Source organism: Podarcis muralis, chromosome 2, assembly GCF_964188315.1.
Source record: "Podarcis muralis chromosome 2, rPodMur119.hap1.1, whole genome shotgun sequence".
Lineage (NCBI taxonomy): Eukaryota > Metazoa > Chordata > Lepidosauria > Squamata > Lacertidae > Podarcis > Podarcis muralis.
The window spans coordinates 55281581-55308185 of NC_135656.1; the positions used below are offsets into that span (position 1 = coordinate 55281581).

The 26605-nt window shown below is 41.5% G+C and overlaps 1 protein-coding gene across 1 annotated transcript; it reads right to left on the reverse strand.

Annotated features, from left to right (window-relative positions):
* Positions 1-1047: 1047 nt before the first annotated feature.
* Positions 1048-26364, reverse strand: HSPA4 (heat shock protein family A (Hsp70) member 4). Its single transcript, XM_028717945.2, has 19 exons — positions 25862-26364; positions 17817-17874; positions 16743-16883; positions 16376-16498; positions 15166-15265; positions 14174-14307; positions 11837-12081; positions 10338-10414; positions 9585-9736; positions 8951-9057; positions 8527-8660; positions 7942-8123; positions 6823-6927; positions 6356-6508; positions 6085-6210; positions 5657-5764; positions 4608-4727; positions 4063-4224; positions 1048-3030 (listed from the first exon to the last, which is right to left on the reverse strand). The coding sequence occupies exons 1-19, from the start codon at positions 25966-25968 to the stop codon at positions 2824-2826; spliced, it is 2541 nt and encodes an 846-aa protein (XP_028573778.1). The 5' UTR covers positions 25969-26364; the 3' UTR covers positions 1048-2823.
* Positions 26365-26605: the final 241 nt, after the last annotated feature.

Sequence of the window (26605 nt, forward strand, 5' to 3'; positions counted from 1 at the left end):
ATATTAATGGACATGACTAACAGGTCTATTAATTTCAGTGGGAATAGTCTGCTTATAATGTAATAGGTGTACTCAGAGCATTAGGCATGTATCAACCTCAACACACATCTTTAGAAGGCTAGTTAGTATAAGACATGGTGCAACATTCACACATCTGTCCTGCTTCTCTCTGTGCAAAATGGGACGTATAATATTGGTCAGGTTATCTAGTGCAGGATACAACTGCATTGTAGTTTTTGTTGTTGTTCAAGATTAACATTTTTCTCCACAGCTGATTATAAGGGTATCAAAACACCAGATGCATACAGTAGTTGTAATGAAATGAATGCTACTGAAAAGGTGGAAATAATGAGTTGGACTTCATTGCAAAAGGATCTGTGAAAATAGATGTAATTTCAGTTAGTACTATTTCTCCATAGAAGCAGCTGACTGCAGGAAACTTTTGCCATTGGATTACTGTAAACCTCATGCCCTCAGGATTCTCACCACCAGAATTTTACTGGAATGACTGCTTTGGATCACTGATGAACAAATATTAACCCTGCACCTAAAAACATTTCTGAAATAAAGAGGAAAACACACACCCCCTTTGCCTTCTTAAGCAACATGCTGAAAGCAGCATACTGTTCCTAAGCAAACCTTTACACCTTAGATGCTTTATTCTATTGCTGCAACCTTGTATATCAGCTATTTCCCCATGACTTCCCATTCCTTTTACCAGCACTTGTATGTTTATATTCCCACCTTTCTTCCCTTGCGTATGTTGTCTTTTCCCACATTAAATATTCCCCTTCATTCCAGTTTGGTTCTACCTCTCTCACCCTTTCCAAATTTCTGAAACACTTGGGAAGAACACACACCCTATTTAGCTCTAACATTACATACAAGCCCATACATAAATATGGTAAGATTAAATATTTGTATAGATGTACAGCAGAATGATTTCATCATTTCATGCACAGTGAAAAGCATTTCCCCCCCCAGATTTAAGGAAACTTGCACTATTCCCCGCATCCCGATGAAATAAAAGCTGACAAAACAATGGGGCATCATAGACCTAAAGCTTTTATTTCAGTAGAAGGGTTGCCCAGTCAATTACAGGCAGCAGTTGATGAACAGGTAGAAAAAAACAGCAATAATATTTTGAGTTGTCATTTAGACTCAAGGTGATCTCTGGAGTCTTCTCTTAGCCCATAATCAATGATTTTTGTTTTAACTAAAAGTTGGATATTTCCAGAGGTAAAAAATGGACTTCTGCATGTTAAAGAGCCACTTTGATACTAGCACACAATACTTTGCTGTAGCAGAGTACCAGTTTAGTCTAAACTAACGGAACCGATTGTTTGATCCATGTGTGATTTTAAGGTATGACTTAACTGATGAAAGAACGTTACTTTCTTAAAACAATCCACCTCAGTTGTGTGGTAGTGTTTTCTTGCTTTACAAGAAGCTATTTGCATAAAGACTGGACTCAACTCATAGATTTCTTGAGATTAAAAAAAAAGAGAGAGATTTGGCAATAGAGGGAGGCAAGCAGAAGCTGACATTTCTTCCCCTGCCTCCTGTTGCCAGTCCCTACAGCTTCCCAAAATTATCTCCCCCTCCTTGAGGACCAAAGGACCCTGCACCTGCTCACTTTTCTGCAATACCCCCTACACCACTTATCAGGATTCTCCGAACTTCAGGGGAACAGAAAAGTGGGCTTCCGCTCACCCCCTTTTGTTGGCAGATTGCTGAATCCAACCTGTGTCTTTCACCAATAAATGGGTTTTTAAAAATCCAGTACAATCCAGTGCATTTATTTCTTGCAATGTGTATGGATGTATCCATTCCTATTTCAACACATACAAGTTTATATGACAATTATCAATACTAGAAGCAAAACAGCCAAAGTGTAGAGGAGCACATGAGAGAAACTGTCAAGACTTCTTGTTTTGCCCAGAAGATAAAGCTAAGCACTTCCAAAATGAAGGAAGCAAATATCCTCTTCAGGGTTAACAATCAGAATTATCCAGAAGTGTGGACAGCAAGCAGTATCCTCTTTCCCCCCGCATAAGCAACTACTTCAACTAGAGACAGAAATTTATACAGCATTTCATATAGCTGGGGCGACTTTACCATGAGTATACATTTTTGCATATCTAATAGCAGGTTTAGGTATATATTTGCTACTCTGCATATCAGATAAACAATCTGATACAATGCCCAGGACATCAATAATGGAGTGCGGACATGAACTGGAAAAAACACTCCAGCCTTTTCAATTCTTTGAATTTAGCACAAACATGTAATCTGATCCATGGCGCCATATACCTCACATAACTTATCAATGGCACAATGTGAAATGAATTATACTTCCAGCTAGGAAACATGCCATTATTGCCTCTGTAATTGTAGACAGATCACAAACTTGTATTTTGCTATATTACTCTTGTGCAATAAAACCAGAACTGCAAACACTTCTGGAACTTGTCTATCAATACTTATAAATGCAGCTGCTGCAATTCACAATAGAAACCTAGTGGCAGATTAGAACAAAATTATCTTCCTGTTATCCTCACGCTTTTAAAATGATCACCTGTGACTGCAAATCTAAGTGGTTACTGGTGGGCTTTTAAAGTCATGGCAAAAGAAAGAACCTATCTGACCGTTTAATTAAGCTACCCAAGAGTCAAGATGCTTTATACTGACCAATCTGATCTAAAAAGAGTTAGTGTGAGAAGCTGCAGCTCTCACTTGGCTCCCCGTTTATACTCAGAACATAATAAAGTTGACAAACTTAAAGCTTTATTGTAGTTTCTAATATAAACAAGGAACTGCGATTCAATCAATGTCCATTTCAGGAAGTTTCTTTTCTGTAGATGTTTGGGCTGTTGAATCAGTACTCTGTTCTGTAGTCTGAGACGCTCCGAAGCCATCCCCCTGGCCTTCTACTGGACCATTCTGTTCTGCTGGCTTTTGATCCTCTTTTGGAAGTTCCACCTTGGGTTTAGGTTTGTTGATTATAGGATTACACATACTGATCAGTTCCTAAAATGAAAGAACCAGAACACATCACACCAGGAAATTAAGTAAAGTTATGTTAAGGTTGCTCTCCAAAATGTAGCAGTAGCAGGACCATGGCTGGCAGCTAGATACCAACATTAGCTTCCCTAGCTTCTTTCTACAATACCTGGGGAAAAACAGCCTGAAGTGGCTGGAAGGTTTTGCCAGCAAACTGCCGGTGACACCTAACAACTTTCCACAGCAATACATTTTGGGGTGGGGAGCGGGAAGGCAGGGAAACCTAGTTTTTGGAGGTCACAATTGGCAGCTGGTCACCACCAGCTTTGGGTGCCTCCTTTGGGGTGGGAGACGTGTGAGGGAGCCATGTGGGTGAGTGGTTTCTTTTACAGATTATTAATTGTATGTCTGCAGAGATAGTTTTATTGTTTTTAGATCGTTATACTTTTTATTGCTTTTAGAGCTTGTGGTTTTGTGCTTTATTCCATTTTTATCTTCTACACTGATGACTTCATGCTCTGAAGCAGTTTATGAATTTGTTAAATAATAACATAGTTGTGTGTTGACTTGCTCCTAGGTGAGAAGCTGGAGCGGCTGTATGTTTGCAGTGGGCAGGATATGAATTAATACATTGTTCACCGCTTTGGAGGCCTTTGGAACAAAAAGTGGTTGATAAATAAACCATAACATAAGATTAAGAAAACAGCTGAAAATGTATGTGAATGGACCAACTGAATCAGAATGTACAATAACTTCTGCAATTCTCTCTGTTGTAGAAAATTCAAGAATATCAATATACTAATTAAGGGCACTGTGCAACACTAGTTTAACTCAATTTACGGGGAGCGACTGTAGCTCAGTGGTAAAGAAGCTGCTTTGCATTTCAAATGCCCCAGCTTCTCCAGGTAAAGTTGGGAAATACTGCTGTCCAAAATGCTTGAGAGAATCTGTGTACAGACAGTTCTGAACTAAACGGGACCAATGATCTGATTTCATATAAGGCAGCAGTTCCCTAGGTTCTTAACTTCATCATTCCCCTGCAGTTTCAAAATTACTTACTTTTGTTTTTGCTTCAATTTCCTTAGCTGTGATAACAGGGTCCAAAGACAGGCTTCGCTTGTTCTGAAGATTGAGTTTGTTGTTCATCCATTCCATTGCATCATTTGCACTCTTCTCCACTTTGGCCACTTCTGCGGGATCTAAGTGGTCGTACTGTTCATCCTAAAATTTTAAGTAGTGAAATGTGACTTTGTAAAGTAATGCTATTCTACACTTACTTCTTTTGGTAAATCATAAAAAAACTTTAGCCTCTGACGAAATAATCTGAATGAAGCCTGGTGGTCTACTAAACAAAAAACGTAACAGAAGAGCACTATATCATGCTGTACTAATTAAAACATATCAAGTTAAGAGGGAGGATAAGCAGTAAAATCTGCTTGTTTGCTATGGGAAGAGACTACAATTTCCAAGCATAGCCGCCATCACCTGAAAATTTATCCTATAAGGCCCTGAAAAGGAAAAAGGATTTCTGCCTTAAAGTTTACTACTGAAATTATTTAAGACAATTTTGAAATACTAACTTGTCATATAAAAGATAAAGATACCTTTGCTTTAAAAGCAAGAACAGCTTTCATGTAGAGTTGGATTTGTTTTCCAAGTTCTTCAAAGGCTTTTGGTCTTTCTTCAGATTCTTGAAATCGTGCCTGAATAGGCTGTCCCACAGCCTGAATTGAAGAGAAGTTTACCAAGACAGTTATTGATCTAAACCACACTTGTAAGATGAGTTACACTTGGACTGAAGACCGACACAGCATATTAATTTTAAAAGCAGCTTATGTCTTGACTGCAGAGAACTGTAGTAGTAACATAGAAAAAAAGCTCTAAATATAATATCTTGTAAGGAAAGCTGATGATTCAAGATGCTTGTTGTGATTGCTTTACAAGTGTATAATTTACATGTTAAAGTTAACATTTATACAGAAAGCCTGCAACTTACCCAGGGGTTATGTTCTGCAGATCGTGCCTAAAGCCAAAATCGCATATAGACAAAACACACTGGGTTCAATTGTGGGTGGGATTGCTAATGTCATTTTCCCCAGAACTCCACTCACTGAATCCAACCTTGTGTCTTTCACCATGCACACAAAGCTGAATGCACACAAGTTAAATGTGTGTAAGTTGCAGGTTTACTGTATCAGACCCCTCAAGTGCCCCAATTTATTTTGCACATGACGGATTGGCAGAAGCTGCCCTGGCTTCTGTTCCCAATCCCAAGATGGGTGCTTGGATCTGCGTCGTATCAAGAGACGCAGTGCAGGCTGGGTGTGGCCTGCCGAAAGGTCGGCCAGGCCTGCACTGCTTCTGCCAACATGGCACAGGATGGGTGCTGCAGAGGATGACGACTGGAGAAAGGTAGGTGGGGTGGGAGCAGGCAAGGAAGGGGTACCCTGAACTGCCCTCCTAAAATGTTGGGAGGGATGCTGTATACAATCTGGCCAACCTGGATGAGCCTGTATAATCCTAGCACAGCTAGTTCACTCTCCACCCCAGCTGCCAGAATCCTAGCACAAGCAACATTCATGTACTGCAGATAGGCCCTTGTGTGTCAGGTTTCAGCGAAGTCAAGTTTGACAGTTTCTGAAGTCCCACTTACTTTCAATTCTGTCAATTTATCAATGTAAACCTGTTTTGACTGGTCTTCACCCTCTTCATATAGCCAGTTTTCTGTGTCTTCCAACTTGAGAGTGAAACTATTACGATCCTAGGAAAAAAATGTAAATAAAGCAAATTGTGGGTACTTTTTTTTTATCGAACAATGCATTTCAGCTTAACTAAAGTGACATAAATCTTCAGCTCACATGACATCCTGTATGTAGCAGGTAGGCATAACTTGGTGGAACCATCTCATAGGCCAAATTAGAACCTATGCTGGGGAAAACTAAGCCAATATGGCAGAGGTTGCCCATCAATGATTTATAGAGAAAGTTCTCTGATTAGTGGACTATGTAAGCCACCAATGCTGATACTGCATGAACAGGTCAGATCCTAACTTTCATAGCACTTGTTTTTAGAAGCACTTACCTCTTCACTAACAAATTTCTCATACACGCCACAGAGTTTGTCTCTCATTTCATAAACGTATTCCTCTACAGCATTCTTGGCATCATTCCGTTCCTTCTCCAGTTTATCTTGCATGATCATTTTGCCCTGTCAGAAACACACTTATTACATTTTCATTTCAATTTAAATAAGGTTATTTTGTGCCTTTGTGATTTATTACATGATCCCCTCACCTCAGCATCAACCACCAGTAATTTGTAAAAAACTTTTCTTCACTGACATTAGTGCTTACCTCATTCTCAATAAATAAGTTCAACATATCCTTTCCTATCTGCCACACCAACTGATTCTCAATAGGAAGGTCAACGGTCGTAGTCTTTACTTTAGCTTTTTTAGCCTGAGGAGGTTGATCTGTTTTCTTCTCTTTTGATCCAGTTTGAGTTGTCTGCATTAAAACAGAATTCAAAACAGAAAAAGAAACCGTGACAAATCAATTGTGGCTTCTAGACATTTGTTTCAAGTTCTTTTTATTGAAGCTTTTTTATGTTGGGCACCAGCATTCTCACTAAGAACTGAACACTAAAACAAATCACTGTTATTCAAGTCCCTCTGGCTACCTGTGTCCTGTTAAGTATTTTTATAATTGAAGTAATATGTAAACAGAGAAAATGCCTGTTTTGTCTCGCATATGTTCTAACTTTCTCACAGAGATAGGGAGGATATTGGTCAACACATTTTAGTTTAACACACAATTTTTACCTCCATTTCTTCAGCCTCAGTCTTGTTTTCAGCTTGTGCTTGTTGCTGGTGTTCCTCAGTCTTCTGTTGCTCCTTCTGTTGTTCTTCCTGGTCTACTTGCATCTTCTGAAATTAGTGAATAAAGCTTTGAATATAGATCAAGGAAACAGATCTTACTAAATGTGACTGGCAGAAAGCCAACTGAATTTCTTTATGTCCTTGTAGTGCATTTCTTTCTACACTTCCACTACTAAAGGAAGGCAGAAAAGCTCTCCATTTCAGAGCAAAGGGAGGAACTCACTTCTCATACTGCAAAGGCTCTCACTTGTCAAAGTCCTCTCTCAGCAAATTCTCTAAGCGCTTTAAAGTTCAGAGATAGCACATACCTCTAACAGTAATGTTCAGCAAGAGCCCAATACGTTTGACAATAACATATGTTCTTCTGGCTTTTAAAGACTATTGGAGCTGGAGGAAGGGAGACACGCCAAAGAGGCAGCTACGGCTATAGAAATCCAGATTGCTGCTTAGCTTAAAAGGTTCGAAAGCTTGTTTTCTATTTACAAGTAACTTGAGGGTTTGTTTTTTTTTAAAAAAAAATGTACATCAGGGATGGGGAGAACATGGGCCTTTACTGGACTCCAATTCCCATCAGCGCCAATGGTTACGAGATGATTAGAGCTGCAGTCCAGCAACATCTGGAGGGCCACAGGTTCCTCATCCCTGTGGGTACATTCTAGTTTCCTATATATTTACCTAAATGTATTTATGTTGTTGGGACAGCTGCACAGTCTATTTCACTGAACATGTGAAGACGCAGTCAAAGTTAATTGTCAGCAACTTCAGCGTTCCTTGTTAAAGGAATGTTTCAAATCCTGTGTTTGCAAAGTTCATTATTCTGGACAACCCGTATCAGTAGTAAGATACAGTGGTACCTCCGGTTGCAGACAGGATCCGTTCTGGAGCTCTGGTTGGATCCCAAAGTTTCTGCAACGAGGGACTGCTTCTGCGCATGTGGCAAAAACCCGGGTTTGCCGCTTACGTATCCCAAAGTTTATGTAAGCGGAGTGATACATAAGCGAAGGTACGACTGTACTGCTAAAAGCTAGGCTAACAAGGCATATGACAATTAATAGAAGTTACCTCTTCCTCTTTTGCATGCTGATCTGTTTCCATAGGCTCTTCACTTTCTTCAGATTTATGAACTTCTACAAGTGATGCACTTGAAACACTGAAAATGCCATGGATGTTTACTCGGACTTTAACTTTAACTTTTGAACTGGTTCCATCCTTCTGGGGAATTACCTTCTGAACTAAAAATTGAGCTAAACAGGAAAATAAGACAGTAACTTTATTAAAAGTAAATTCAGTAATTTTAAAGTGGTTCTTAATAGCAAGCATTTGGGTTCTATTTTAATAGTGGCAAAACATTTTGTGATTTGAGTGAGAAGCTTGGCATGCACTCAACACCTACCCATCCCCAACAGAGTACAAAACTGGTTCCAAAACTCATCTTTACATAGCTTTTACCTTTCCATTTAGTAGGCACCTTTACACCAAATTAATATTTACGTTAGTTCCCCGTTTTTACACATTCAAATCTTAAGCACAATGGAAGCTGCAGTAATATTAAAAGAATCTCACCAACAGAATTAGAGGGAAACTGGCAATTAGGTTCTCACTCCAGCGATATTACAAAGTCAACATTACTTTCTTATGCATACATACCTATGGCAGGATTTGGGTAAGGCAATTCCTTAGGACAACTATAGTAAGCTTCCAGCGTGAAAGGTTCTTTTCTGTAGAATGTCAAGACCTTGGAAAACGGTGCAGCATGATTCTTTGGGAAGACTTCACAATCACTATAGGAAGGGAGGTTATTTTGAGTGTACATCTTTATATAATCTATTTAAGAACATGCTACCCTGCCATTTCAGACAGAACAGCTATGTTTAGTGGACCCAGAAACGTATGTCTTATATTCTACAACAATCATAGCAATTTATAATAAATTTCATTATAAGCCAAACAACTGAGATTGAAGTTTTTGTATTCAAATATTCCATATGCACATCTACATAATATAGTATAAAATTAGGTATGACAGTAGTAGCTAGTCCTTCAGAAGCACTTTAAAGTGCTAAATATTTACCTTAGTCCTTCTTCTGCTGGGGAATTCCATTTCAAAGAAATAGGATATGGCACTAAATCTGTGATAGAAAACTCTCTCACTTTAAAAGCTGGGGATAGAATAGCACACTGCAAAGGGGAAAAAACATTAAAATAAGTTGTGCAATATTAAAGCACAGGTCAGCTATATAAAAGCAGTGATAGTTTATTAACCCCCCCCCCCTTCCCATATAATTTGATTTGACAATGTCTATCTGCTATTGTGGTTCAGTGGACCTCTTTAAGCTAGGATTTCAAAATAACTTTCAAGTAGATTCTATTTGTATTGCATTCCCAAAAACTTAGTCTAACTGTTGAGATACATTGGATTTTAAGAAAATCCAAAAAAGTTGCCTGATTTCAGCTGCAAAAAAAGCATGTAGAGTGTCCTGAGCAGCACATCCTTTAAAAACAAACCACACGCCCAACACAACACACTTGATGAGGTAGGAAATAAATGTATTACCTTTCAATTAAATGAAAATTTCTTCCAACATTGATTATTATTATTACTATTATTTATATACCGCCCTATACCCAGAGGTCTCAACATTCAAGAAACTAGGATCAAATCAACACTGAATAAAGGTCTACAATATTCCAACAGTTGCTCCTACCTGCAGGGCAGCGCCTCGGGTGACAGCTTCATCAGCATTCAGAGTTGTACTGACCTCTTTACCAAAAAATTTACTGACACGCTCTTTTATAGCAGGTATTCTTGTAGACCCTCCTACTATTTCTACTGCATAGATATCCTCCTTCTTTAACTCTGTAAAGAGAAAAGACACTTGAGACATTCAAAGTCTGAACTCATTTGAGCTGGAAGAATCTGACCAGGTGAAATGTGAGTTACAAGTGCACTTTGGAATTGCAGCTATACTTGATACACACAAATCAAGTTAACTTTACTGTCTCTCCAAAGAAAATAGGTTCCCTAGTGGAAGATGAACACCTCTGAAACATCCCAGCTGGATCCACTCATTAGCACCAAGAAAGTCTCTGTTCACATACTGTAAACTGGGCAGCAGTTGCCAATGAAAGTGGACTTCATGGCTAAGAGAGTTATTGTTCCAACAGTTCAGAGGAAGAACAATTGGTCTATATTAAGTTTAACTCTTGTTCTAACATAAAAGAATCTTGTAAACAAAACAAAAAAACTTAATATATGTATTATTAGTTTTCTAAAATGAGTTAACCACAACATTACCTTGAGGATACAAAGCCAGCCTAGCAAAAAGCTAACAAGATATCTAAAACAAAGATTACTGCTTTTATTATAGAACACTCAATGTACCAATCCTCCATATATTATACTACTTTGTATAATCCTTTCCTGTTTATTGTAATCTTTGAGCTAAAGTGGCACTTACTAGCTTGCTCCAAAACACTGCGAAGTGGTGGTTCAACTCTAGCCAAGAGGTCATCACACATCTCTAAGAATTTGCTCCTGTGGGTGAGTTAAAATATGAAAATATATTTTAAAACAAAGCAGAAAATAAAATATAGTTGTTTCCTGCAGCCTCTTAAATCCTGCCTCTCCAAAATTTACAAAGTTGCACTTAAAGGGGTACAGACACCACGTGTATTTAGAAGTAGCAGCAATGTTAAGAATTTTAGTTATTGGTGATTGATTACTGTACTGGCCCGAATATAAGCCGCGCCTTTAAAATTGGAGGGGAGAAAAGAAAAAGAAACCCCAAATATAAGCCGGTCCCTTCCTCGCTGCTCCTGGCTGCATGGGGGGCGGGGGGAAGAGTCACGCTCCTGGTTGCATACCACAAGGTTGCAAATATAAGCTGCACTTTAACTTCTCATGGTCGGAATTTGGGGGGAAAGTGCGGCTTATATTTGGGACAGTATGGTATGTCATATTCAAGTACACCCACTTACTGAAATCAATTATCTTAAGTTACTTAAATCTATTGATTCCAATAACACTCTTTCTTACTATTACCAGCATTGGATATTATCCTATATTTATTTTTACTGTACAGGATTCTACTAAATTGTCACACTACAAAAATATATAATTCACATTATATATATATGTGTGTGTGTGTGTGTACACACATCCACCACATAAATCAATTTATACTAATTAATCATTTAGCTCCAAACTAACTCTTCTGCTTAAGTTTATCACCTAAATAATGGAAGAAAATTGTCAAAAGGTCCAAGTGTACATCAAGGGTCATGTGTGAGATCCATCAGTTCCTCCCCCAAAAGCGTCTATCACTGGCCATAACCACGAAATGTGGTTCATATCTCCCTTTGGTGATCCACACCTTTAACATTTATCATCATACCCAGCATATACTTTACAGAAATTTTTGTAGTGTTAAGCTCGTTTTACACAGATTTTCTTTCATATTTGCACTTGTTAGTCAATTATAAATTTTGTTATTCTTGAAAAAAAAATTCTATCTAAGTCTGCATTCAGCAACCACCTCCTCTTTTGAGATTATTACTACTTCACCTCTTCCGGGCTTCAGCCCCAGTTCTAGTAAAGGGTTAGAGAGCTGCATCCAACATATTCGACCATGATGAAAACAGGTTGTGGCAAACATTCCTCTTTCTATTATCTTAAATCTGTAATATGGAATGAGTTTCTATTGCTTTAGGTAATCTAAGCATTGAATTAGTGATATCCCCAAGTACATTGTTGGGACCGGGGGGGGGAGGGAGAGAATCACATCTTGCTATATGTATGTAAATAAATAAATACTAATACTACTACTAATAATAATTTATTTATACCCTGCCCATCTGGCTAGTAGCAATTTCATTGGTTTAGCTATGAAAGACATTCAGAGACATTCAGAATTCGTATGATTAAAAAAAATGATTACACTGAATTAAAATAAGTTACCTGTTCATAGTTCCAGAGACATCAATATCGTTCATGAAGCATTCTATGTTCAGTGGCAGATCAGAAGCATTTGCACTCATCAACTTCTTCAGTTTCTCACATTCCTGAGATAATCTCAACAGTGCACGAATTTTGGACTTTATGTCCAGTTTATATTTTTTCCCAAATTCTTCACAAAAATAATTTACTAATACTTCATCAAATTTCCTGCCACCAAGTACTGTGTCAAATGCTGTTGCAAGAACCTTTACAAGAGAAGGCATAAAGTATCTCAGTTAAATAAGATTACTTTTCAATATTCTAAATCACTAATGATTTGATTAGCTCAAACAGGCATTTCAGTCAAATCAGTGCCTGGTTTACAAACTATCACAGTGATTGTTATTGTTTATTGTAACACAGAACGTTGTATACAGTTATACGACATCCCTACTATTTACAGACCACTAACAGGATGCTCAGGTGTGAGAGAAAATTACCAGCATGTGGAAAGCTTTACACCACTTCCATGTCGTCCGTGTCAGCATGCAACCTGGCCAACCACAAAGTCATATTCAGCCAAGTCAACCCACTCAAACAAGGACTTCCAATTGCACAATGGAATTTCCCCTCCCTCTCCTCCCCGCCAAATCTGCTTCAGTTAGTTGGGGGAACCCCCAGAACAGATTTTGAGGGCACAGGGAGGAGAAGTGATGGAGAAGTTTCAAAGTTGCCATTTATGCATTTAATGTGGCAACCATTACAGTGGTGCCCCGCAAGACGAATGCCTCACAAGACGGAAAACCCACTAGACGAAAGGGTTTTCCATTTGCGATGCGCTTCGCAAGACGAATTTCCCTATGGGCTTGCTTCGCAAGATGAAAACGTCTTGCGAGTCTCGCCATTCCCCCCCACACTCCCCCCCCCCTTTTTCAAAGGTGCTAAGCCACTAATAGCCTTTTAGCAGCTTAGCCGCTAATCCTTTAATAGCCGCTAAGCCACTAAATCGCTAATAGCGCTAATCCTCTTAGCCGCTAATGGGGATGCTTCGCAAGACGAAAAAACCGCTAGACGAAGAGAATCGCGGAACGGATTCTTTTCGTCTTGCGAGGCACCACTGTATTTCATAGAACCTCTTCAGGGAAGGCATCCAAGTTTCACCCAGACTCAGAGACCTTTCAAAACCAACATTCTTTGAAATGATAACTAAACTAAATGTGTGAGTCACTGAAGGCACAGAAGTTAGGCATCCAATCAGCTGTTATTTTTTATGGGTGAACCCCTGAAGGAATATATAGCCTTCTATATATGAACCGCTACTGAGTTGTTCTGACAAGGCAATGAAGCAGTTGCCTACACATTGTTGTGTGCAAAGTCTGTTACATATTTTTTGATGAATTTTTTTTTGGAATAAGAATATGACAGGTTTGAACAGCAATGGGACATTACATATTTGTTACTTATCCACCACTTCTCAGGTGACCCTCACAAAAGGTTTAGATCAGTGGTTTTCAACCAGTGTGCCGTGGCACCCTGGGGTGCCTTGAATGATGGTCAGGGGTGCTGAGGGAACACGCCACAAGGGAAGGTGTTTGAAAAAAGGGTGAGAAGCTTCCAGCTCTGCAAGCAAGGGGTGACATAACTGGGCTCCTGAGCCCCACAGGGGTGCCACAGAAACAATGTAGTTGGTCAAGGGGGCTGTGGACTCAAAAAGGTTGAAAACCACTGGATTACAATATGGTTATCGAGTAGTGCTCTGGTAACAACTGGAAGCAGGGAGAAGAAAGCTTAGCTTGAACACCAGCTGCTGAACCCTCTCTCACTGCCCCTTTTAAGAGGAGTACTTTATGACTGCCTGTGCAAACAGTGCATTTCTGACACTGGAGTCAATCCAGACATCTTTACAAGAAAGATGAGATACCATAAGAGGCGCAGTGAAAAAACTGGACTGACTTCATCTGTGGAGAATGCTTTATCTACCAAAAAACCCCACAAAAAAACTTAACACCTTTCATGAGTTTTCTTTTAAGCAGAATACATGCCACTGCTGGAGACCATATGTTTCTGAATCCCAGTTGTTGGAAACTGCAGGAGGGGAAAGTGCTCTTGTGCTTTCCATAGGTATCTGCTTGAACACTATGAGAAAAAGATACTGGACTAGATGGAATACTGGCCTGATCCATCACACTTTTGTGTTCTTTTGCAGAAGTGATGACAGAGCAGCAACTACTAGAACATTACATGTATTTAAAGACCCAGTTTGTTATCTTGACATAGCAATGCTTCTTGACTCTAACATTTTGTATACCAGGAAATCAATATATTCCATTATTAAAATAAGTGCATAGCTTTACTTACCTTTAATTTTCCCTTGTTGAATGCACATACTGAAACTTGATATGCCGAATGGCCTATGTCAACAAACACGACGTTTCTTGGCTTCTCTTCTAATGAAGGCAGGTCTTGTTTATAGATCCCATATGCCAGAGCAACTAGGAAGAATTCAGTTCACTATGAGTGAAATACATTTCAATTCCTAGCTAGATACATTATTTTTAAACAAAATGATTTTTCCCAATTATGTAGCTGCAACAATTAAATAAAACTTTATATGGCTGCAAATTATTAGAAAGCTAAGCTACCAAAGCACAAATGCTATACTCTATAACAGAGGTGGAGAACCCGTGGCCCTCCAGATACTGTTGTACTATAACTCCCATAAACCCCAGCAAGTATGGTCAATGGTCATGGATGATGGGGAGTTGTAGTCCAGAAACATCTGGAGGGAAACAGGTTCCCCATCCTTACCCTATAAACTCATTAGATGCTTCCATAAAGATTCCCTTGGGATTCTGGATGCTTCTTTATTTTTCTCAAACAAGTCTTAATATTAATTGCTTTGCAAAGTTCCAAATAAAACTACAAAACAGAAGCATTCGTTTTCCTCAAACCTTTTAATCTAAGCATGTCTTACATGCTTCTGGGGCATCCAGAGAACAAGTTCACATACGAATGCTCACCTTGCATTGACTGTCATCAAGTGATGACCATGTATGAATAAGCCATCAAAGCTTTATTACCAGACAGAACTTTCATTTCACCCAGTGCCAACTCAAAGCCCTTCTACAGAAATAGCCATAAAAAGTCGAGTAAGCAAGTGATGTTCATTCATGTGTGAGCCAGCCCCAAGTCAAAAATTAAAGTTTTCAGCCAGTGTCTCGAAATCATTTCACCCTTCAACACCAACAATAAAGCAGGTGAACCCTTCAAACCTAATACAAAAGAACCTGAATGATTTAAGCTTTATGGGAACAACCATCACTCTGTATTTATTACAATTAAGTAGTCACCTGCTGTAGTTTCATTAATTAATCGCAAGCAGTTGAGTCCAGCAATTTGTGTAGCATCCATCACAGATCTCCGCTCTGCATCTGTATAGAAACAAGGAACCTGAAAGAGAGACAAAAGCATATTTTTACAGCAACTAATTTTCCAAAACAAAGTCTAACAAAAAGTTTTTCAAATTCTGGGGTACATATTTTTAAATGAAACTGCAGTTTACAGTAACAGTAACACATTATAATGTGTTTGTGAGAGGGGGTTATTGGTTTGTTTGTTTTATTCTGTATTTTCTGTTGTCTGTATTTTTATGTTATGAAAGACTGTATACAAATTTAATAAATAATAATACTTTTTCATTAGTAAAACAATAGTCATATCTTTGAACATTAACATACCAATACTTAACTTTAAAACCCCCAAACAAACCCACTTCTTTACTACAGGGTGAAATCACACAGGCTAGTTTCCAGAATAATATTGATGGAAGCTGCAATATTAAGCAGAGGTTCACAGAGTTTGGCAGCTCTTGGAAGCCAAACATTTGGACGAGGACCCTCCTTCCATGTAAGTTTTGTACTTGACTACATGCTGCACTTCTGAAATTCCAAACTTAAACGTGGGGTATGTGAATTCCATAGCATAACATCCCCCTTCCAGCTCTAAGCTGGAAAATTAAAGGCTAGCTTTGGCTCTGCACTTGCTGGGAGCTCCTAATACCAGAAAAGCAGAAAGCCTGCAGACCTCCACGTAGCTTTGAAAGGACAAAATGCATTTTTATTCCTTTGCCTTTCCCAGAAGCTCCAGCTGCAATTCAACTGCCCCTGCCATATCTGCAGACCAATTGTAAACTTGTAAATGGCACCTCTCCTTCCCCTACTATTACTATTATGTAATGAAGGTGAGTCATCTTGTCCAACATTGATGACTGTCTCAAATGAACTCTTATCAATGTTAGACGAGATGTGATAACTTAAACAATGGTTTGCTAGATCAAATATTTGCCTAATTGTACTCTTAAGTAGCACAAAGAAATCTGGTTGCGACTTAGAGAAAACTAAAGATTCCTAAAATAAGAGGAATTAAAATCTAGTCAGGAGATTTTCATGTTAACCAAATTCAGAGGGACAAAGTGCCCATTCAATTTGATTGAAATTCCATTATACTCTTTCCATTTACAAAAGATCCATACAGAAACTAAGGCAAATATTGTCTACTTACAGATACAACACAGTCAACTACAGGTTTCTTAAGCGCGTTCTCTGCAGTTTCTTTTAGTTTAGTAAGCAGCATTCCTGTCATCTGCTCTATGGTGAAATTTCGTTCTTCTTCCATATACATAACCTTAGTGGAAATATAAAACAAAGCAAACACATTTTAATGTTGCAACATTCAAGAAAGCCCTAAGCATTTCTAGTGTTGATCAGAATAACATCTAAAGGAAGTAAACCACATCCATATCTGTTTTTCGATATTTTCCAAAAGGATTCTACTGGTTTTACTTCTATCAAACATCACCGTGTGGAGGGGGCACTATAATGTGCATATTTGTATGTGTGTTTGAATGCACACATACATACCAACTCACCTTGATGCCAGCTGAGTGTGAGGGAAGCTGGACAAGTTCATAAGCAAGCTTTGCTTTTTCATCTTGAACAAAGGGATCCGAAAATGCACGGCCATGAAATCTTTTAAAACCTTGTACAGTATTCTTTGCATTTGAAATTACCTATAAAAAAACCCAAAAAAAGTTTAGTTTCATCTTGTAACATAGAAGATTTCTAATACTTCCTGATGAATCATACTTTATAGCTAATTTGTTCTTCCGTGTTATATATAAAGCAACAAGTGCATTTCCGGGGGGGGGGGGTATCACAAAAGCAATCAGAAGCCAGCAATAACCATTTGAAAATCTACTGGAAGTGGCATATAAAAGATAGTACCATTACACATTCATAGCTGTCAACGTTTCCCTTTTTTTAAAAGGGAAATTCCCTTATTCTGAATAGGATTCCTAGCAAGAAAAGGGAAAAGTTGACAGCTGTGCATATTCCTGATAATTCTATTAACATACTCCTCAGGAAATTTACATTTACAATTAGCTTTCTATCAGTAAAATAATGAGATTTATTCTATTTGAATTCTCTAGTACAGTTTGATCACAGAACTGGGCACTATGCTCCAGCACTGGTGAGCACAGAGATCTCATTCTACTGCTTTAGCTCAGAAAGCAGGCCAAATCATCTGCCAAAAGTTAGTGCCACAACTAGTGTTTCTCAGTGGGAAAAGGGCTCAATAACTCCTTAAGCTCCAGAGCACCTCTGGCCCCTAGCACTGCCCTAACAAGAGCAGGCACATTCTTTAATTTATATTGTAAAACAGTCTTCACCCAGCTGGTGTCCTCCAGGTATTTTAGGCTCCAACTTCCATCAGCCCCAGCCAGTTTATCATGATATGCAACACAGCTATACAGTACAGAGTGCATACAGCATACACACACATTAAAAAGTCAAATCAATACAGCCAGCAGAAAATATTTAATAAAACTGCATTATGAAATTCTGCTTTCAGTATTTTTGTGTGTGTGGTTTTTTTTACTACTATCCTAGTTATTATATTGGTGTTTCTATTAATTGTTGCCAAATACAAAAAAAATCCTTACTTGGCTTTTAGCTGCAGCTCCAATTGAACGATTCTTGGGTCCAAAGGAGATACATGACCTACAATGAGAAGAACATGTTCAGTTAAAAGACACAGGTTGAAATCAATTTATCCTGATGTGAAAACATTATAATCAAAGGGATCCATTTACAAATATCTGCTTTAATACTAGATCTTTTGTAAGAGGTTTTCTATCAGCTAGGTAAAGTTAAAATTGCCACCAATAGATCACTTCTATGGAATACAGCCACTAATAATATTTTTATTATTTATACCCTACCCATCTGGCTGGGTTTCCTCAGCCACCCTGGGCAGCTCACAGCATATTTCGAAACATACTACAACATCAAAATAAAAACCCGATACAGGGCTGCCTTCAGGTGTCTTCTAAAAATCAGATGGTTTTTATTTCCTTGACATCTACTTGTTATGAATGCCTTTATTCTGAATTAAAATATTAACACAATCCACCCACAACTTTCTTCTAAGCTGTTATTGTCTCCTTTATCTCAGGGATGAACTTTTACTGCTAAAGCAAGCATATTATAACTATTATTCATTGCATCATCAATTTGGATCCTAAGTTCCCCTTCTGTTTGCACAAGGGTGGATTCCCCCACACTATTCCCAAGGGTTACCCAAAAATCTATTCCTGAAGATTGGGGGAGTGCTGAAGTAACAGGGACAGAAAAGCCCCATCTGGTGAAGCCAAGTTAATATCAGCACTATTGGTTCCCGTGAAGAAAGATGTTGCTTCATTCGACTATTTCAAAAATTGAAATCACAAGAATACTGAAAAATAACTTTGCAAAATAGCAAGACTGTGCTGCCTGTTGTTTCTAAGCTATCAAGTACACAGATTAATGGCCCTCTAAAATATATCAATCAGACTAAGGCAATAAACCCTGATTTTACACATATGCTTGATACTGGCACACTGCATTTTAATATAATACTATGTTCGATGCTACAGAAGTAGAAAATCCACTCACCCCTTCTTAAACTAGATACAGCTTTATTATGATACAAATATTCAAAATAAAGGACATTTATTTATATCGTTCAATTGAGTGATTCCCAGGGTGCAACACTTTTCATGGGTAAACATTTAGGCCACTATCTGCATATTCTTGAACAATGATACCATACTTATTTATATTGCTTTTTATGCTATTTTAGTGATTGGCTCTTAAAGTCAAAATCAAGTTAGTTAGGTCCACTGAATTGGGGATTCATTTCAAAGGGAAATGAATATCAAGCCATTACAAGGACATGTACAGTAATTATACAGGTAATACAAAACAGAATATGGCTATGGCAGTGGATGTGTCAGGCAAGGATATGTTAACAGGACTGAGATTCTGCTAAGGATACCACCTATGTTGCTGCATAAGAGTCTCCCTGGCCAAGCCTTGGGGGCTTTTGGCCTTGGGGGACTTCAACATACATGCCAAGGCCACTATATCTGGAGTGGCTTGGGATTTCATGGGCCTGTCCCAAATTATATCTGGCTTAATGCATACAGCAGGACACACAAATCCAGTGTTCTGTACTAGATCAGTAGGAGGTGGGCTGTGGGTGGAAGAGCTGACAATAACTCAGTTGTCATGGATAAATCACTATCTGATGAGATTAGATTTTATGTCCCCTTTGAACTAACCTATGCACAACTGTCAGGGTGTTTTGTCATCAGTTTTAATGACAACCATGCAACTTATTGCTATGAATACACCTCACTTGCCAGAACTGCCCCTGTGTTCCAGGCAAACAAAGCACTTTTTATTTATAACTTGCATGACTCAATAATTGTTGAAAAAAACCTTTAGATGTAAAACAGAAGGTCTGTTCTGTATACATGCATTTTGAGCCCATGCAATTTTTTTCTGGTATTGATGACATTACTTTAGTTAATATGTTTCTAACCATTTTTACTTCATCACTATATATTTACTAACATATTCAAAATGTATACTTTTCCTGTACATGGCAAGTTTTACAAACTAATGCTAGTATTTACAAAAGAGATGAGTTCCTCTACCAACCTGTTTCTCAGGGTAAACCTACAATGTCAGACTAACATCAAAGGCCATGATGACATTAAACATGCACCAGTCTTGCATCTGGACAGGTTGAGTAAAGGTTCCTTCTAGACAAATACAGACGACACCCCACTTAGCGGAGGTTATATTCCAGGCCCCCAAACACATAAGTGAAATTGTGTGGGGAGCACCCTCTAAACACCCTTAAAAAACCCTGTCTCTCTTCAATCCATACCAAAAATACTGTATCCAAAAATATCCACAACTGGAATTGAAGCTCTGGGGCCAGCGGGAGGCCATGCTGCTGCACTACCCCACACACCAGCAGTTAGGAGGGGAGGCTGGGCAGTGTAAACAAAGCCCCACTGTGCCTCCTTTTGGGGGCTTCCTCTGTCCTCACTGATGTCCTCTTTGGGCTCCGGGAAGGGTTCTCCTCATGCACCATGAGAACTCTCCAGCTCTCTTCCACCATTTTAAGGTTTGAATCAAATCATTCAATTATTTCCTGGCACTGCGCATATAGGCGGTCGGTGCACAAATCAAAAAGCCCATAAAAAACAGCATTTTTTTACTAGCCTACTAAGGGTCTAGTAACACACAACAACAGCCCTAATTGCAGAGACCACCATGCAAACTGTGGTCAGAGGGTATGATGTGGACACAATGAGACACATCCAAACCCCTTTAAGCAGTGTACTGAGACGGATACAGTATCTCACAAAAGGAGATCCTAGAATAAAATTGTGCCTAAACACAAATTAGTTCTTGAAAATAGCGCCGTAGTGCCATCATTTTGGTAACAGCAATTCCAGGCAGACAGCAATCTCCATCTTGGTAGCAAACTCAAATAAACTATGCAACATTAGCAGTGCCCTCAAGTGCACTATAAAAGGCAATAAAAACAGAAACCATAAAAAGCATTGACATCACCCAGAAACTAAGGTAACACTATATTGCTCTCAACTGTTAATAAATCACAACTTATCAGATGTTAACATTTCTTCCCTACTTTAAGAATAGTTTGTTTCAAGCAAATTGCACTTGGATTGTTTTTCTCCTTGTTTTGCTTGAAATTTAGGCCATTCCTCACCACAATTTAAGTGTTAGGAATTCAAAAGATTACCAGAATGTGCAAATTTAATTGCAAAAACCAGTTTTAGAAAGGCTTAATAGCAACTTGCTTGTATTTATTTTGTATGCCACCCTCAGAATACATATCAGACACTGAATGAAAGGATACAAGTCTCAGAAATAAGTAAATGAATACAAGACTTTTAAAGTTCTTAGGTTCCTTGATACATCATTTCCATTAGAATGAGACCAACAAACTGAAGCTCAATCCCAGTAAGACTGAGGCACTGTTAGCAGGTGGTTCCCTAGACCAGATGGATTTGACGTCTCCTGCTCTTGATGGGGTTACGCCCCCTCTGAAGGAGTGGGTACGTAGCTTGGGATACTCCTGGATCCTTTGCTGTCACTTGAGGCTCAGGTGCAGCGTTAAAAACTCAGATATAGATATAGATATAGATATAAAAGCTAGGGGCTGAATGGCTCCTTAAACCAAGTTACAGTTGCCAAAATGGAATGTCTAGTTGCCATTTGGGGGCATTTTCAAATGATGGACTGACTGATTATCAGTTAAACATCTGGCTAGTTGAGATGACAACCTTGAGCTAGGTTAAGAACTTTGAAAACTTGAAGAAAAGTCACTTTATCCAGGGACAGTACACATAAATATTGGCTTATTCCTACCTCTTTTTCTTAATGATGACACTGACCATTTATAACATATGAATGTTCTTCACAACTGTGAGCAGGGTAGTGGGGTGGGGTAAGTGAAGACAAGCTACAAAAATTACTGTACCTATAATGTTGTTCACTACTCCCTCTCAGGCTGCACAGAAAAAGCATTTTGGTTCCTGAAATTTATTATGATTGTGCAGATAACTATAACTGATAGTTTTCACACACTCATACCACATCCTGTAAAATTCTGTCAAGTTCCAATGATCCCTAGGCATGCACCTCCAGATGGTGGAGATGTCAGGTCATGTGCCATCGTAGCACCCAGGCATCTTCACTTGGTAGCAAGTGGCCGAGAGCTACCTGGCTAATTTCAAACACTGGCTGACACACGTAGTGACTCAGAACATAATCCCCGCGCCAACAGGGAGTTGCCTGTATACCTGTTCCTGGTTCACTAAGTACTGTAGTTAAGACAGTGTTTCCCAACATTTTTTGGGCAAAGGCACACTAGTTTCATGAAAAAAATCTCGAGGCACACCACCATGCCAGATGGGGAAAGGTCACTTTTTACTTATGTAAAAAAAAATAAAAAAATAGTAACTTCCAACGAATTCTGTAGGTCTTGTTTCTGAATCATTAAAGCTGCATTTGGGAAGGATTCGTAAGGGCGCACAGCAACTCAGTCCCACCAACTCCACAGCAGGGTTCTCAGGTTCAGTGAAGGGCTCCCTCAGGGGGGCACATATATACACCTGGGCTCCCGAAAAGCTACCGCAAGAGCCCTTCAGGAGTTCACATAGCGCAGGCCTGAAGGCTGCAGCTTCCCACTTAGCATCCCGCCAGAGGAGGAAACCTCAAGTGGTCGACCTGTTTTTTCCCCCTCCCGCCTCCCTTTTGGAGCGCAGAGTTTTGAAGGCCGGCATCAACTCCGTTTTCCCGGATACTTCCCGCTCGAACCGAGGGCTGGGTGAAGCAAGGGCGGCGCTGCGCGTTTTACCTCCACGGCGCAGGGGCTCTGGCTCGCCTTCAGCCACCTCACGACAGCGCTGGCTGCCACTTCGTCCTGCAGCAACAGCTCCAAAACAGCCGCCATGCCCACCTCTCTCCTCCTCTAGCACTACCGCGCGGGCGAGCCTCCGGGGCGGGCGCACAAGGAGCGTGGGCGCCACCCCTCGACGCCGTCCCAAAAGCCGCCAAAAAGCCCTAAAAAAAGAGGAGCAGCAAAAAAAACACACCACACACGGGGGGCGTGTTCTAATTCGCTTCTAACTCCGGGTTAGAGCGCAGCACGTGGAGGATGGGTGGGGAAAGAGAGAGGAGGCGCACTGATAGAACGCCAGGCACGGGGGCCGCCAAGGAGAGCCAGTGCGCGCCCCACCCCGGACGCTCGCGGCCACCGCCGTCCCTCCCTCCCAGGGAAGGCGGGATTAGAGCAAGCGCCCGGGCAGCAAGAAGCGCGCGCGCCGGCCCTGCCCTGGATCCCTCAGAACCGCCAGTCTCTGGGAAAGTGGGCGTGGCTTCAGAACTCTCAGGCAGCAGCGCCCGCCGTCCGGCAAGGCTTCCCATTGGGAGGCGCGAATGCTTTAGTGGACGGGGATTGGTGCAAATATAGGCAGGGCGGGCTGAGAGGAGGAGCCGCCGCCGAGGAGCAGCGGCACCAGCAGCGTTTCCTCTCCCCCCTCCCCTCCCGTGTCAACAAGCGGGGCGCCTGCGCCGGGGGTTTGCGCGTCAGGCAGGCAGCCAGGCAGGCAGACGGCGAGAGCCCCGCGCTGGGCGGCCTCTCCTCGCCGCCGCCGCCCCGCCTCTCGCCGCCGACTCGCCCGCCTCCCTCCCACGGCACACCAGGCAACGCCTGGCGGCACACTAGTGTGCCGCGGAACACCGGTTGGGAAACACTGAGTTAAGACAATCTATTTGACATTCTGAAAGTTTAGCTTCCATGTACAACTGGCCTCCCATGGGATAAAAAAACCAATTTTTAGCAAGTTCTAAAACGTTGGTACCAAGAGCTGATGTGAGCCATGGTCACAATTTCAAAATTCACCTCAGTTGCAGGCTTACTAGGTAGGCAAGTCAATTCTCACTAACGCACTCACAAATAATATCTGCAATATAGGGTTAATACTGACCTATTTCAAAACATAAAATACATAAAAACAAACCAGCAACCAGTGTTAGAAACTGAGATATGAAAGCTAAATGGCAACTTAACCTAGGTTATGAGTGCCACAACAGAATGTCTAGGGGCACTTTTTATATAACAAGAATACAAAGCTGATAATGAATGAACTGCAGCTAAAATCTTATATTCATTTTTCACATGGTCTAGTCCTCATCTGAAGACTGCAAAAACCAAAACCATACTTCACCTGCCTGCCCCCCTAATATTCTTATGAGGATCCCTTCTCCAGTCCTCAGAGAGTAGCTGGAAGCGGGGAGGCAGAAAAAGGTCCTCCTTTTGTTCCAGCAGTGGCAGTTGTAATCTGAAACATTAGGCGCAGTACTGCACCCAGAGCTCAGAAACTTCTCACATTAATGAAATTCCCTGTCGCAAAATGCACCTAGAACGTTTCGAATGCTGACAGCAACGCCTTCCCCATCACACGTCAGCAAAAGGCCTGGTTGAAGAAGAATGTTCTTGCCTGGCACCTAAAGTTGTATAATAAAGGCACCAGGAGAACTTCCCCTGGCAGAACATTCCTCAAAAGGGGAGCCACTGTACTCATGTTATCACCCAATGGACTTCTCATGGGGGAGGCAAAGGAAGAATGCCTCAGATGATGACCCCTGGATCCAGACCCATTCATATGGGGAGAGGCAGTCTTTGAGGTATTGTTGTCCTCAGCCATTTATGGTTCTATAGGTCAAAACCAGCATTTTGAATTAGGCCCAGAAACTCACTGGCAGCTAGTAAAGTCGGGGCATGATTGGTGCTGAAACTGTCTTGGCCCAGTGAACAACCTGGTTGCCGAATTCTGCATCAATTTATATCTTACCCTTCCTCCCAAAGGAACACAGGCATTCTTGACCATGGTTGGTGTTGAGATATTCAAAGCTCACCAGACAATAAAAAGAAAAGTAGCCATGTTGGTCGATTAAAATACCATAATGGGACACGCCTTCATTGGGACCACTCTGAAAATCAAGCTTGCCACAACTATGTGACACTTTGGTGAGTTTTCAATAAAAAAGCACAATAAAAATGTCATACTGCTATTTAATTTAGAAGTTTGTGTGTGGTGCATAAGAAAACTATCCCAAAAATACAACAAGAGAAGGCGACCAAACAAGCAAACTCAGAATTCATACCAGCTGAGAACTGCTGGCTTCAGCAACATTTGGAATTGTATTTCCCAATACTGCATGTGTTTTGCTGCCTCGCCTTTTTGAGGAGAGATTTGGTTGTGGTTTTTAACACAAGCCTTTCAGCTCTTCACCCAAATACATAGGCAGAAATTTTGGCTTCTGCTGTCACAGCTGACACCAGAAGGACCCACAAGTCAGCACCATGCAGAGATATACATACCATTTGAGAAAGCCATCCTTATGGGGAGAATTTACAAATCCGAAAGCAGGTCAATTATCAACTCACAGATGGTTTCAGGTATTTAAAGCAGACACACAAGAATAGCAAAGGACAGTGTGGGAGCAACACAGAACTATATTCCCGAAACAAACAACGAATGACTCTTCGACATGGGCTGCATTTTGCAACCCCACGAACGCAGAGCACGAGATTAACCGCCTCCTCCCGGTTGGCCCCCTCTGCGCAAAGCGGTAGCGCAGCTTCCCCCGGCTGGTCGCCTCGAACCATTAATGCACCATCTTTCTCCCCGAGCGCACGCACGTGGGGAAGGAGAGGGGTGGGGAAGAGAAAGGCACTTCCTCCTCCTCGGCGTAGGGGCTCGTCTTACTCATAGACTAAACCTTCAGCCTCCGCTTTCTTCCCTTTTTTCTTTGAGGGGGAAAAAAAGGTGTCGCAAAGACCCTGTGCAAAGACTCTCCCACCTCAACAAAGGAGGGCGGGGAGGGGAAGGCCGGGGGGGATCTGGATGAGAGCCGGCCCTTTCCTCCAGGCCCCGCATACTTGGCTCCTTGGCATGATCCGGCGTGACAAGTTAGCCGCAACTGCGCTGCTTCCCTCCCCAGAGCCTCTCCCACGCCGCCGCCGCCCCCCGCCCCCAGGAAGCCCTTCTCCCCATTCGTCGTCGTCGTCCGTCCCCCCGACACTCGCCCGCCCTCCCTGCCCGCCGTTACTCACGGGGTGCAGCGGTCACTGTACTCGTTGGCGATGGTCTCGATGCCTCCCGCTCGGGCCACGGCCACATAGCAGCTCTGGAAGCCCACGTCGATGCCCACCACCGACATGCTGAGCCTGAGGGGGGCGAAGGCGGCGGCGAAAGGGGGCGAAGGCGGAGACGGAGACGGAGCGAGGCGGCCTGAGGGGCCCCCGAGGGAAGGAAGGAAGCTCGCCGCGAGGGCCGGCTAGGCAGGCCAGGGACAGGGACAGGTCCCGTCTTCCTCCGCCGGCTCTCGGTTCGCTTCACAGAGCGGCCGCTCGGGCAGTTTTAAATGAGTGGCGGCGGCAGCGGCGCGCGCGGCTGTGGCTGCCTCCTCGCGAGGAGGGGGAAGGGAGGGCAGGAGGGCGGGCGCTACAAGAGGCAGCCGGGGAGAGAAAGAGAGAGAGAGATCTCGAAAGATCCTGTCCCGTCCAGAGGAAGGGGAGGCGGGAAAGCGTCTCGCGAGATTCCCATTTCTGCGGGTTCCCGCGGTGCGCGCGCAGTCCTGCTCTCACACGCAACGCACGCACGTACGTAGTCTATAAGCTCTGTGGCTCCGCCCCCCTAGCGGCTGCTGTGGGAGGGAGCCAGGATAAGGCAGGCGGGAGGGGGTGGGACACTCCGAAAGCCCCCTCCCCCAAGCAGCTCTTGCGCACGCTCCGAGCGTCACTGGCTGCGCGGGGTGCTTCGCGCCGGAACACCGTAGCTCAGTGGTGGGGGCTTGG